Genomic DNA, 12,324 nt, shown 5'->3' with positions numbered 1-12,324 from the left:
TTTTAACTGGCCTCTCTCTAGGACTATCACCTCCCACACAGAAAATTAAGGCAGAGGCACGTATAGCCATAAGACATGGCATGCAGCAGCCTACAGCGTGCCTGGCTCACATCCTACCCAAGAAGGGCAAATTCTCTAAGAGGATTTTTTTTTTGAGCCATGGGTTTTTGGATTACATTTTGCAGAAGAGTAGTTAATGCAAAAATGCAATGTGAAAACCATTTAAATATTATTCACGATATAGTTTGGGATGATACATTTTAAACGCAAGGTACAGTAGAGCCTCAGAGTTATGAACTAACCAGTCAACCACACACACCTCATTTGGAACTGGAAGTACACAATCAGACAGCAGCAAAGACACACACAAAAAGCAAATACTGCACAGTACTGTGTTAAACATAAACCACTAAAAAAATCAAGAGAAAGTTTAAAAAAAATGATTTGACAAGTTAAGGAAACAGTTTTTGTGCGCATTTCACTTAAATTAAGATGGTTAAAAGCAGCAATTTTTCTTCTGCATAGTAAAGTTTCAAAGCTGTATTAAGTCAATGTTCAGTTGTAAACTTTTGAAAGAACAACCATAACGTTTTGTTCAGCGCTATGAACATTTCAGAGTTATGAACAACCTCCATTCCTGAGGTGTTCATAATTCTGAGGTTCTACTATTCTCCTTTACAGGTGTTATTTTGGCTGCTAAACAAAGCATATTTTATTACAATGAAATTTGATAAAATTAAATACAAGGGCTGAAGAGCTCAAGTATTTCCTAACTAAACTACACATATTCATTGGAGGAGAAGACATTTTCCTATATTCGGTCTATACTTTTCTCCTTATCTTCAGTCAACACCTATTTATTTTTGTTTGTAACAGTAGAAAGATGAGGTATGTGCATAGGCCTCGCCCTCACTAGTAAATTTCATTTATAAAGCTGATTTTTAAGTTAGCTGACACAGAGCTGCCTGGAGACAAGGACAAGTCATGCTTATCTACTAGTTTTGGGTAAACCCTACTGGAATTACCCATGATTGGCTGACACAACGTGGAACATGATTTGCCTTTTTCTACATTAGCCAGTCGCTTGTGGTCAGCATTGTGTCAGCTAACTCGATTGTCAAAAGTTTTGTTAAAACACAGTTAAATTTCCTTGTGCAGATAAGACCAAAGAAGGGAAAAGTCTCAGTGCTCAGTACTGTCAGAGCAATTCACTGGATTCCATCTTGTTTGCTCCAATATAAAACAAATCAATGTTTTTACTTACATCAGCTTTGCATAACTACATTGACTCAATTTTATCAACCAAATTCTTAGCAAGGACTATTGTTTTCACAAAATAAATGATCTTTTTGTCAAATTGTCCTGATTTTATACTTGCGCAATGTACCATTTTACTATTTTTATTCTTAAATTATTTTACCTTCTAAAAGGAAATTTAAAAGAAAAAATTATGTACATTTATATAACACACACAAATGCTTAAGAAAGGACACAAAAGGCTTTTTTAAAGGAAAAAAACTTAACACATTTGGTTACACTATGGGCATATTGTAGGCAAAACAAAAGGAGGTTTTACTTACAGAATTGTAGGCTGAGGCTCAAAAAGGCCAATAAGGCTGCTAAAGCCAGCAAGATCAGAAAACGATTTCGGAAAAGCATTATTAGTCGTTCTGCTTTCTCTTCATGGTTTTATCTCCATATATGAACAATTCCTGTGAATGAAACAGATAAGTGAATATTTAACAAATGGAAGCTTCAGCTACCTTGAAATAAATCCAAGTATAATTTTGGCAGGAATGCAAGAGAGAGATGAGGTTATTTCTTATATGCAAGTTTTGGAGACACAGAAGCTTGATCAAGATACAAAGGCTTTAAGTCTCTTCCTTGCCTCTCAGGCCAGTGTATCAAGCAAAATTTGCACCACAGTAATTGTTTCTCTCCAGTCTCTAACAATTATCTTGTAGTGCTCTGCTATTTTGAGAGCTAGTTCTCAATCTTAACAACTCTAAAATTCCTTTAATTAAAGCAGTCTCTCCCTACCCTCCTGCAAAATACAGGTCAGAAAAGCAACATGCTTGCCTAATGGTTCCTCAAAGCAACCCTTATTTACCGTGCCAGGAATGTTCTAACTGTCATATACTTTGTTTCGGAACTGTTAAAGAGACAGGTTAAGAATTACTCCCTCTAGGGGGCAGCACTATTGTTAAATAAATTATAGGAATCTTAGGTAAGAGAATAAAGATTCAGAGGAGGAGTTACGAGTCGAGCTGTGCGTAAAACAGAAATTCTAGTTATGAGTGAGTTGCCTTTTTCTTGTGTTGACTGCAAGATGGAGGAATTTGGTTGGTCTTGAAAGAAGTATTTTGTGATTCCCCATCTCCTTTGATTTGAGGTCTGTTTACAGCAGCACAATATGTTGACAGAAAAGGACTTCTTTTCACCAATGTTTCTTCTTGTCCCAGTACCCTGATGTTTGTATGGAAAATGCCACTCCTGGTACTTTCTTGTTTTGGAGAAGAAGCAGCTTACCTTCTTGCTGGAATTCTGACCTCAGTCTTTTTGATCGTTTACAGTCCATGGGGGGGGGGGGGGGGGCGCGGCGGGGGTTCCCGATCTCAAAATTGTCAGATTATTTTCTCAGATTAAGGATAAAACCTTTGAAAACACTCCTCGGTGTCACAAAACAGTGAATTAACTATATTAGTAAATTCTTTCTACTGGTTCCTGTCTTGATCTGCTTAGCAAGAGCAAAATTTAGGGACCTGTATGCAGTATGTATGAGACAAAGATGATCATCTATATCAAAGCAGCACTGGTTCTGTCCTGGTGGGCTTCTTCATCTTTGTGTACCGTTTTCAAAGCAGCACCGCTGTAGCCCTCTGGATTGTTTCTTGGGCGTCAAACAGTGTTAAAGGCAACTTAACCAATCAAATTGGCAAAGGGAAAGAAACACAAGGGCAACATCAATAAGATTACATAGTTACTCAATGTGGCTAGCACACAGCATGATGGAGCATATATTTATGAGGAGATAAGTCAAGAGAATGAAAAAGTAGATGTCTAGTCCAGAATGGAGGAGTCCATTTATTAATTAGAACTTACACTGGCATGATACTGGTGCACAGAAAACTGCACTGTTTACCTTGGGCCTTCTAGGTGGAATTCAAAGTGCTGGTATTGACCTTTAAAGTCCTAAATGGGCCACATTGCTGGAGAGACCACCTCTTCCCTCAAATCATTATTCCTGCAGCAGTAGGCAGTGAATGTGCTCAGTCTAGAGCAACGCTGCTATAAAACAACGAAAGGGGATGGACTGGTGGCAGGGGTTACCAGCTTGGAAATGCACTTCTCCACTTAGACCTCCAGAGCCTTGATTTGTTAAACTTTCAGACACACTGAAAAGCTTATAATTTCCCTTGAGAATAGGACAGGATAGGAACTGGATGGGATATTTGTTAACATGTTATAATTAGACTGTGGGGCTGAATTAGCTACCTCTAAAATTTTAATCTAACAGTAGATTTAAGCAGCTTGATGTAATTTTGATTATTATAAGTTTTAAGTATTGTAATGGGGATCTGTGCTTTTCTGGTAATAAAATTAATCGGATTTCTCAGTACATAAAGTTAGGAGTTATAAGTCTTTGCAAGATTCTCTCTCTCTGTCTCTCTCAAAGGATATGGATTGTATTGGGAGAACTGTCTTTCCATTTTGTTATACTAATTTCCAAGAGACTATAAGGAACTGAGGATTCTGAGAAACTAGAAACTGATGCCTGTTCCTATACTTTTCCAAAATGCCCCCAGTGCCATGGGAACACAAGAAATGCATGGCTAAAAAGAGAGAATATAAATGGGAAGGAAGACCTGTAGTTTAAAGGACCCTTTTAATTTTTCAGAATAATAGCTCTCACTGTACACTAGTGTAATCTCTTAATGAGCGTGTGCCAGCCCACTGACTGATGCTAAACCGAGCTGTGAAGGAGAAGAAGTGAGACATAAAGATGATTGATTACAAACGACCAGGAGAGAAAGAAGCAGTTAAGTTAAACAGATGGAAGGACAGAAGGAAAACTACAGGAAAAACAAAATTAAATGTAGAGGGGAAGAAAAGGTAAAATATATGAGGAAGAAAAATCTCAAGAATTAGTACCAACCTCCCCTACCCCAATATCATTAGTTAATAATGTTGGTATATAATGCAATATGCCACAAAAAGTGAAGAGAGAGAGAGAGAAGCTTAGAGAAGACATTAGATTGAAGAAAGTGGGGAGAACAGATGTCTTACATTAACCAGGATATTTATGGAAGAGGTTTAATTAGCTTAAACTTTCACTCTTCTTGCAATTAAGATTTAATGTTTAGACTAAATAGTTCAGAAATTGTAAATACAAAAGCAAGATTTTTTTTAAATTATACATGGTTTGGCATGCTAACGAAGTACAGTTATTATGGTATGATTGATTTGGGACAGTTCCTGTACAGTAATTGTGTTCAATAAAGGGTCTGCCAATAAAATTTGTTGTCAGCTGTCACTTGATATCAAGTATCATGGGATCAGATGCACAGATACAGTATTATGAAATGAAACAATTGGTTTAAAATACTGATAGGTGTGGTATTCAAGAGAAAAACAGCACTAAGACTGCAAACATTAAATAGAAGCAATACAAGCAATAGAATAGATGTTAGTTATACTGGCTGGACATTCAACTGGCAACTTTGAGAAGTATATTCTAATTGAGTAGTACATAAAAAGAAGAAGGGGGGTTAGAAAGTGTAAACTAAAGGCAAGAATATGAACTCACCGCAAAAAAACAAAACCCTCTCTATGTGATCAGAAAAAGATGAGGAGGCAAACACACAGTCAATGTGCTTTTGATATTAGGCCTTGTCTATACTACAAAATTAAACTGACCTAAGTTAAGTCGACGTACAGCCACCGGAGTAATTACTGCAGTGCTTCATGTCCACACTATGCCCCCGTCGGTTATGCGCATCCTCACCAGGAGCACTTCCACAGACTTAACTGTGTGGGGCACTGACAGCTGGAACTCCTCCACCATGGGGTCAACAGCCCAAGCTGCCAACCCACATGGGGCTGTTTGCCATGGGGCAAGGGGGGCTCCAGCTGTGATCCCCACATGGGGCTGACAGCTCGGGCTATGTAGGTAATGCAGTGTCTACACCAATGGTGGGCAACCAGTGGCCCATCAGGGTAATCCGCTGGCGGGTCACAAGACAGTGTTTACATTGACCATCCACAGGCACTGCCACCAGCAGCTTCCAGTGGCCATTGTTCACCATTCCTGGCCAGTGGGAGCTGCAGGAAGCGGTGCGGGCCGCAGGGACATGCTGGGCGCCGCTTCCCCCAGCTCCCATTGGCTGGGAACGGCGAACCGCAGCACTGGGAGCTACAGGCGGCCGTGCCTGCGGACGGGTCAATGTAAACACTGTCTTGTAGCCCATCAGCGGATTACCCTGTGTGACAGACCCAGACCAATGGGTTATAGGAGTCTGGTAGAGGGCAAATATACTGGTCACTGGATGAGTAGTTTTCTGTTCCCTGAGTGACCAGAGCAGAGCACTAGAGTAATCAGGAACCTGCTAGAACCAGTTAAGGCAGGCAGGCTAATTAGGACACCTAGAGCCAATTAAGAAGAAGCTGCTAGAATCAATTAAGGCAGGCTAATCAGGGCACCTGGGTTTTAAAAGGAGCTCACTTCAGTTTGTGGTGAGAGTGTGAGGAGCTGGGAGCGAGAGGCGCAAGGAGCTGAGAGTGAGAGGGTGTGCTGCTGGAGGACTGAGGAGCACAAGCGTTATCAGACACCAGGAGGAAGGTCCTGTGGTGAGAATAAGGAAGGTGTTTGGAGGAGGCCATGGGGAAGTAGCCCAGGGAGTTGTAGCTGTCATGCAGCTGTTACAGGAGCCACTATAGACAGCTGCAGTCCACAGGGCCCTGGGCTGGAATCCGGAGTAGAGGGCGGGCCCGGGTTCCCCCCAAACGTCCCAATTGACCTGGACTGTAGGTTCTTCCAGAGGGGAAGGTCTCTGGGCTGTTCCCCAACCCATATGGTGAATCTCTGAGGCAAGAAAATCCGCCAATAAGTGCAGGACCCACCAAGATAGAGGAGGATCTTTGTCACACCTGATAGGCCACAAGTTGCCCACCACTGCTCTACACAGACACTGCGTCATCCTAACTACACTGATCTAACTGCTAAACCTTTCACCAAGATGGAATTATTAGGTCGATGTAGTGGGAGACTTACATTGGTGGGAGCAACGTTGTAATATACATACTTACAGACTGAGGTTGACGTAAGCTGCCTTATGTGGCCCTAACTCTGTGGTGTAGACCAAGCCTTAGAAATACACTGTTACAGAATTAGAGATACTGCTGCAGAATTAAAGCTCACAGTATTACAGAGCAGCTGCTGTTTGGATGACATTTGGAGTATATTGATCTTTATCTATTTACTTTATGGCTGGTTCAGAGTGCAGATCATGTCCTAGCCTCACTGTCTCCACCTGAAAGCTCTCAGTACCCGAAGGCCAATTTTATCATCAACAATTGACATAACATTGGCTCTACTTGTTGGCTCGTGATTCTCCAGTCTTTAACTCTCTTGTTCTAAAAGATGAATAAATACTGTACTGCTAAAAATGTAGTCCACACTCAGCGTTCTCGGCACTGGCATTCTATCAGCAGGTTAATAAATTGGTATAAATCACAGAATTTATTGCATATAACTAATGATATAGGTATTCAGCTCAAGACATAATGCTAGACTGGATAAAGAAATTCTGCTGAACTGCAAACTTCATTCAGACATTTCTAATCATAAGACATACAAAATCAACCTAGAATTTAAAAAAGAATAATGTAATGATACCGCCTATAACCAAATGTAGCTAATAATTAAAAGAAAAGCTACTCGGACACCTAATACAGTATATGTCCTTGCTATATGATTTTTTTATTTTTCTCCCTCTTAAATTGTGTCCAATATTTATTCTAACAAATCACAAAGGCAGAAGATTTAAAGTATCCCCATTACCACCTACTCAAGCATAAAGATGTCATTATGTACTAACGTATGCTGTGCAATTTCTTGCATATTCACTCCAGGCTGAAAAAATGGTATTGGTATTAACAGATAGGAGAGAGGGAGTCAGGAAATCTGGGATCCATTCCTGCCTCTACCAGACTTCCTCTTTGATCTTGGACAAGTCATGGCTTCTTTCTGCCTCAGTTTTCTCAACTTCAGATGTGGAAACCTACTTGACAGAGATGTTGTCTGACTGAATTTGTGAATGTTTGGAAATCACTGCAAGGTCTCCTCAGGCTTATGTAAGAAAGGTGTTATTTATTAGTATTTCACACAATGCACTGAAAATATATCCATACCACCAAAGACTTTAAAAGTTCTTGAGAAATTAGACTTGTCCAACCCCCAAAAATAATCATTACCATTCTGTGCATCTCTGCCACTTGACTAATAACATTACCTCTAAATTAGCTGCATCCATCTAGGATGCAAACCTACCATGTTACTTAGCGTGTAAGCACATTATTTCACTGAATCACCATGACAGCTGAATGAATTTACTTGATTAAAATAGCATGTATCCATAATAATCAATACTACTCTTCAAAGTCTGCTTCCATACAATTACTGTACTTATCTGGTATGGCAGATCCAGCAACATCACATTGGTCATGTGGTCATTGTGAAATGGAGAAGGGAAACAGTCACAGTTGTAAGGAAGAAAGCTTCAAAGTCTATAACTGAATGATTGCCAGAGACAGTCACAACAACCATACTGTGCTATCAGGCTCTGCAGTAGCAAGACCAGTCTGGAAATTGAGGAGAGAACGCCTGGAAACAAAAAAGATATGGGCTGGTACACGGTGACGTTCATGGATTAATTTGGGGAAAGTTACTGAAGAATTTAGATAGCCCCCTCACTAGTGCCATATCCACTACTGACAATTCTATCTCTTTGAGAGCTTTCATTTGCTTTTGATCTGTCTTGTATCTTTTCATTGCACAGTAAGGATTTTTTTCCCTGCATACAGGAAAGCCTTGTTTTGAAGGTAACTGAACTGAAAGTGATAGCAGCAGATGGGATTATGAAAATTTTTATTCTATTTTCAGTTTCCACATTCAGACTTGAATTGTTAGAAGTACTGTACTTTTGAAGGGTCTATTTTAAAGAAGGGAAAGAACACTGAGTGAAGATCTTTGAAAGCAAATACATAGAATTTCACACAGTAAGCGTCCCTCTATACCAGAGCATAGATATCTTATTAATGCCTCACAAACAGGACCAAATTCAGAAAGTTATATAGTAGCTTATGTGATTCTATCTGGGTGAGTGTCCAGTTATCTCATTGCACACTGCACCAAAAGGGAGGATAATGCTTCTTCACTTAGTAAAATACCTACAATAAGAAATCTCTTTGATTCTCCACTGTTTTGGTTAGGCATACCACATCAGTGTTATCTACATTCATCAGGACATCTTTGGGTAGCACCAAAACCCAAAATAACTCCAGTTTAAGGTCCTGAAAAAAGATATCAAATTATAAGAATGGAGCTGACTATAACACTGCACCCCATATTCATCATAGTGATATCACTATAGGATATGATTATGACGTAGTTATGATGCATCTTGTACAAAATCAACGAGGAGTCCTTGTGGTACCTTAGAGACTAACAAATTTATTTGGGCCTAAGCTTTCGTGGGCTAAAATCCACTTCAGCAGATGCATGGAGTGGAAAATACAGGAGTGGGTATAAATACATGAAAGGATGGGAGTTGTCTTACCAAGTGTGAGGTCAGTCTAATGAGACAATTCAATTAACAGCAGGATACCAAGGGAGGAAAAATAACATTTGAAGTGGTAAGAGAGTGGCCCTTACAGACAGTTGACCAGAAGATGTGAGTAACAGTAGGGGAAAATTAGTATTGGGGAAATTAGGTTCAGGTTTTCTAATGACCCAACCACTCCCAGTCTTTATTCAGGCCTAATCTGATGGTGTCCAGTTTGCAAATTAATTCCAGTTCTGCAGTTTCACATTGGAGTCTGTTTTTGAAGTTTTTTTGTTGAAGAATTGCCACTTTTAGGTCTGTTATTGAGTGACTAGAGAGACTGAAGTGCTCTCCTACTGGTTTTTGAATGTTATGATTCCTAACGTCAGATTTGTATCCATTTATTCTTTTGCATAGAGACTGTCCGGTTTGGCCAATGTACCTGGCAGAGGGGCATTGCTGGCACATGATGACATACCAATGTGATATATGCCATCATATAATATTACTTAAGCAAAAAAAAAAAAAAAAAAAAAAAAGCTAGTCACTTGAATAGAGAAACATTACTTTGGCCAGACAAGCCACTACTACTTATGGTAAGTATAGTCATTAGAGACCATCAATAAATTTAGCTGTTTCAGCATAATCAATTATTCCTAAAGACAGACATTTGAGAAGAAAATTAATATCTACTAATTTTTGTAACAGGAAATTAGAGAGACAGGACACAAGGTATAATAGTTTATCTAGATCCGCCTATTGGAGTAAGCGTTTCTCCTCCACATTCTTAATGCTGTTACTACAGCTACTGCATATATGCCACAAGAGTTTCACAAAAATTCTCAGTGGTGGTGACTGCACCATGATTTTATTTTCTAGGCTCTGCACTACCTCATGTAACAGGGTGCTGGCTAGGAGAAACAAGCCAGGCCCCTGTTAGCCCTGTTCCAGAGGAAGGAGGGTATTAATTGGGCTGGCTGAAGGGCCACACCCTAATTACCAGAATAGATCCACCTGCAGGCCTGGGTAGCCAGCCTGCCCTATAAAGCTGGCTAAGAGACAGGAAGCAGGGGGGAGACAGGAAAGGGAGGAGTGTGGGCTCTAGATCCCTGCTGGCTGGGAAGCTAGTAGTCTCCCAGAGTGTTGCTCTCTGTAAATAATAGGTGGGGGGAACAAACACAAACAATAAAAGGACACGGGTGCTGCACTTCAGTTGGTCTCTGACTGCATTTGTGGAGCGGCCAGGAGCAGGCATTGCTACACTCCCCAAAAGCCGTCCCCTGCTACTAGTCTAAAATAAGCTCAGGGGAAGGGGATTCCCCCCCCCCCCCCAATTGTCTCCACTTGAGAGGAATAACTTTAAGCAACTTGCTGTCTCACCCTGCCTTTCTAGGAGTCTGTCAATATCCTTATTGCAATTGTTCTACCTCCTCCTGCCTTCGGTATTATATTTATAAAGAGCTGTAACATGTCAGTCTGAGAGGACAAAAAAATAACAGGTCCCTGCACTGAGGAGTTTGCAAAAGTCTAAATTATCCACGATAGGAAACAATGGGTGGGAGAAATACAAAGAGGATTTCACCCAGAGGAGATTATGAGTTGCACTTATTGTTACATCTGTCTTGCTAGCTCCTTTTTATTTCACATAAAATAATATATTAAACTTGGAAAACATTTGGACAAAATGCCAGGGTGGAGGTCAGCTTTGAAATCCTTGTATTCGGTAGACTAGTTCAAGTATTTACTCCTTGCATTAGTTCCTTTATTTACATCTGCAATCATGTCTTCCATGTGATTCAGAATCAAATCTAAAATTGCTTCTGCATAATTCTGTTCTTTATCATTGATGTAAGGAAGAGGCATTGTCATGCACCTATACCCATAGGACTACTGCTCAATTCTTCCAATGGAGTACTGCAGCTGTAAGTCTGTATTTGACTAACTGATTTCTCTAATTATGAATTTGTTTGCCCTTTCCACAAGGCCTCAATTTCCATTTATACTCATGCTGATGATCCTTCTCATCAGATGGTCTATAACAAAACCCTATCAAATAGATTTCCTTAGTCTCTATTTGCACCAGATAATTCTATCCCCATCTAAGGTCCTTGTTATCGGTCATTTATGTTACAAAACATAAGTCCACCCTTCTAATCTGGTCTATTCTGTAGAGTCTGTGGCCAGGACTACAATAAAAGGTAGTCAAGTATCAGGGGGTAGCCGTGTTAGTCTGTATCTACAAAAACAACAAAGAATCTGGTGGCACCTTAAAGACTAACAGATTTATTTGGGCATAAGCTTTCGTGAGTAAAAACCTCATCCGAAGAAGTGAGGTTTTTACTCACGAAAAGCTTATGCCCAAATAAATCTGTTAGTCTTTAAGGTGCCACCAGATTCTTTGTTGTTTTAATAAAAGGTAGGTTGACCCAGTTATGTTGGGCAGGGGTGTGAAAAATGTACAACCTGGAGCGATGTAGTAAAACTGACCTAACCCCCAGCATAGACAGCATTAGGTCAATGAAAGAATTATTCTGTCGACATAGCTACCACTTCTTGGGGAGGTGGATTAACTACAGTGATGGGAGAACCCCTCCTGTCACTGTACTGTCTACACTGAAGCACTGCAGCTGTCATGTAGACATAGTCTGTGTAACTCTAGATACTTTAACCTCACTCAATTGCTTAGCCGGACCACCCCACTCTTCCCCAGTTCAACTTAGAATTCTGTCTTTATGCTTAGTTGGCTATTTGAAATACAAAATGCATATATCTAGGATATGTATCTCAATATCAAGATAATCTATAATGCAATTTTGTATTTTATTTTATTTTTACAGTATTTTCCATTTACATGGTTCTTTGGCAGGACAAATGCAAGCAGAAAAGATGGTGGGGGAGCCTTGAGATTGTTGTGGGTAATAGAACTGTTATTATGCATTTATTCTAAGTCCATGTTTGTTATAGTTTTTGTTATGATTACAAGCATTAAACAGAATCAAAGCAGTTTTATTTTTGCAGCAGCTGATCAAGAATAGAAGATCACTAAGAAGTAACTGGTGATGGAATGTGACGTATCTGGGTTATCTTCCTATGCTTATTTCTGTATCTGTGCACAGAAGCTTGTGCACAAAAATACAGGCGCAAAGGTGCATGATATAGTAGATGTATTGACTTTTTTCAATTTAGAGTTTACAGATGCATGGTAAAAAGTAATTCCTTAAGTACCTTGTTTTGTGGCTCTGTTTATAGTTAGCTTCAGTTATTTTGATGTTTCCAACCAAATTAAATTCGTTCCTTGGCTTCAATGGACTTAATCCCAATTTACACCACAGTAATAGTAAAATGTGGCTCTTCATACACTAATGGATACCATTTCATTACATTTTTCAGCAGTGACTAAGAACAAATGATCTTCAGCAAATGATCTTCAGCAAATGATCTACAGCTGAAATGTCTAAGAGATATTACATATTTTCTAGTTTTGGACACTCAAGTTTAAAAA

At 39.6% G+C, this 12,324-nt stretch overlaps 1 protein-coding gene across 1 annotated transcript in view; it reads right to left on the bottom strand.

The window, feature by feature from the left end:
• PXYLP1 (2-phosphoxylose phosphatase 1) overlaps positions 1–12,324 on the bottom strand; it is an 87,860-nt gene that overhangs the window by 62,780 nt on the left and 12,756 nt on the right. Inside the window, exon 2 of the mRNA XM_054040374.1 lies at positions 1,581–1,712. Within this exon, the coding sequence (XP_053896349.1) occupies positions 1,581–1,659 (79 nt within the window). The 5' untranslated portion in view covers positions 1,660–1,712. The remainder of the gene's footprint in view (positions 1–1,580; positions 1,713–12,324) is intronic.

The sequence above is a fragment of the Malaclemys terrapin genome, chromosome 9 (assembly GCF_027887155.1).
Source record: "Malaclemys terrapin pileata isolate rMalTer1 chromosome 9, rMalTer1.hap1, whole genome shotgun sequence".
Taxonomy (NCBI): domain Eukaryota; kingdom Metazoa; phylum Chordata; order Testudines; family Emydidae; genus Malaclemys; species Malaclemys terrapin.
The sequence above is the reverse complement of the archived record's forward strand: the minus strand, read 5'-3'. Positions and strand labels throughout refer to the sequence as shown.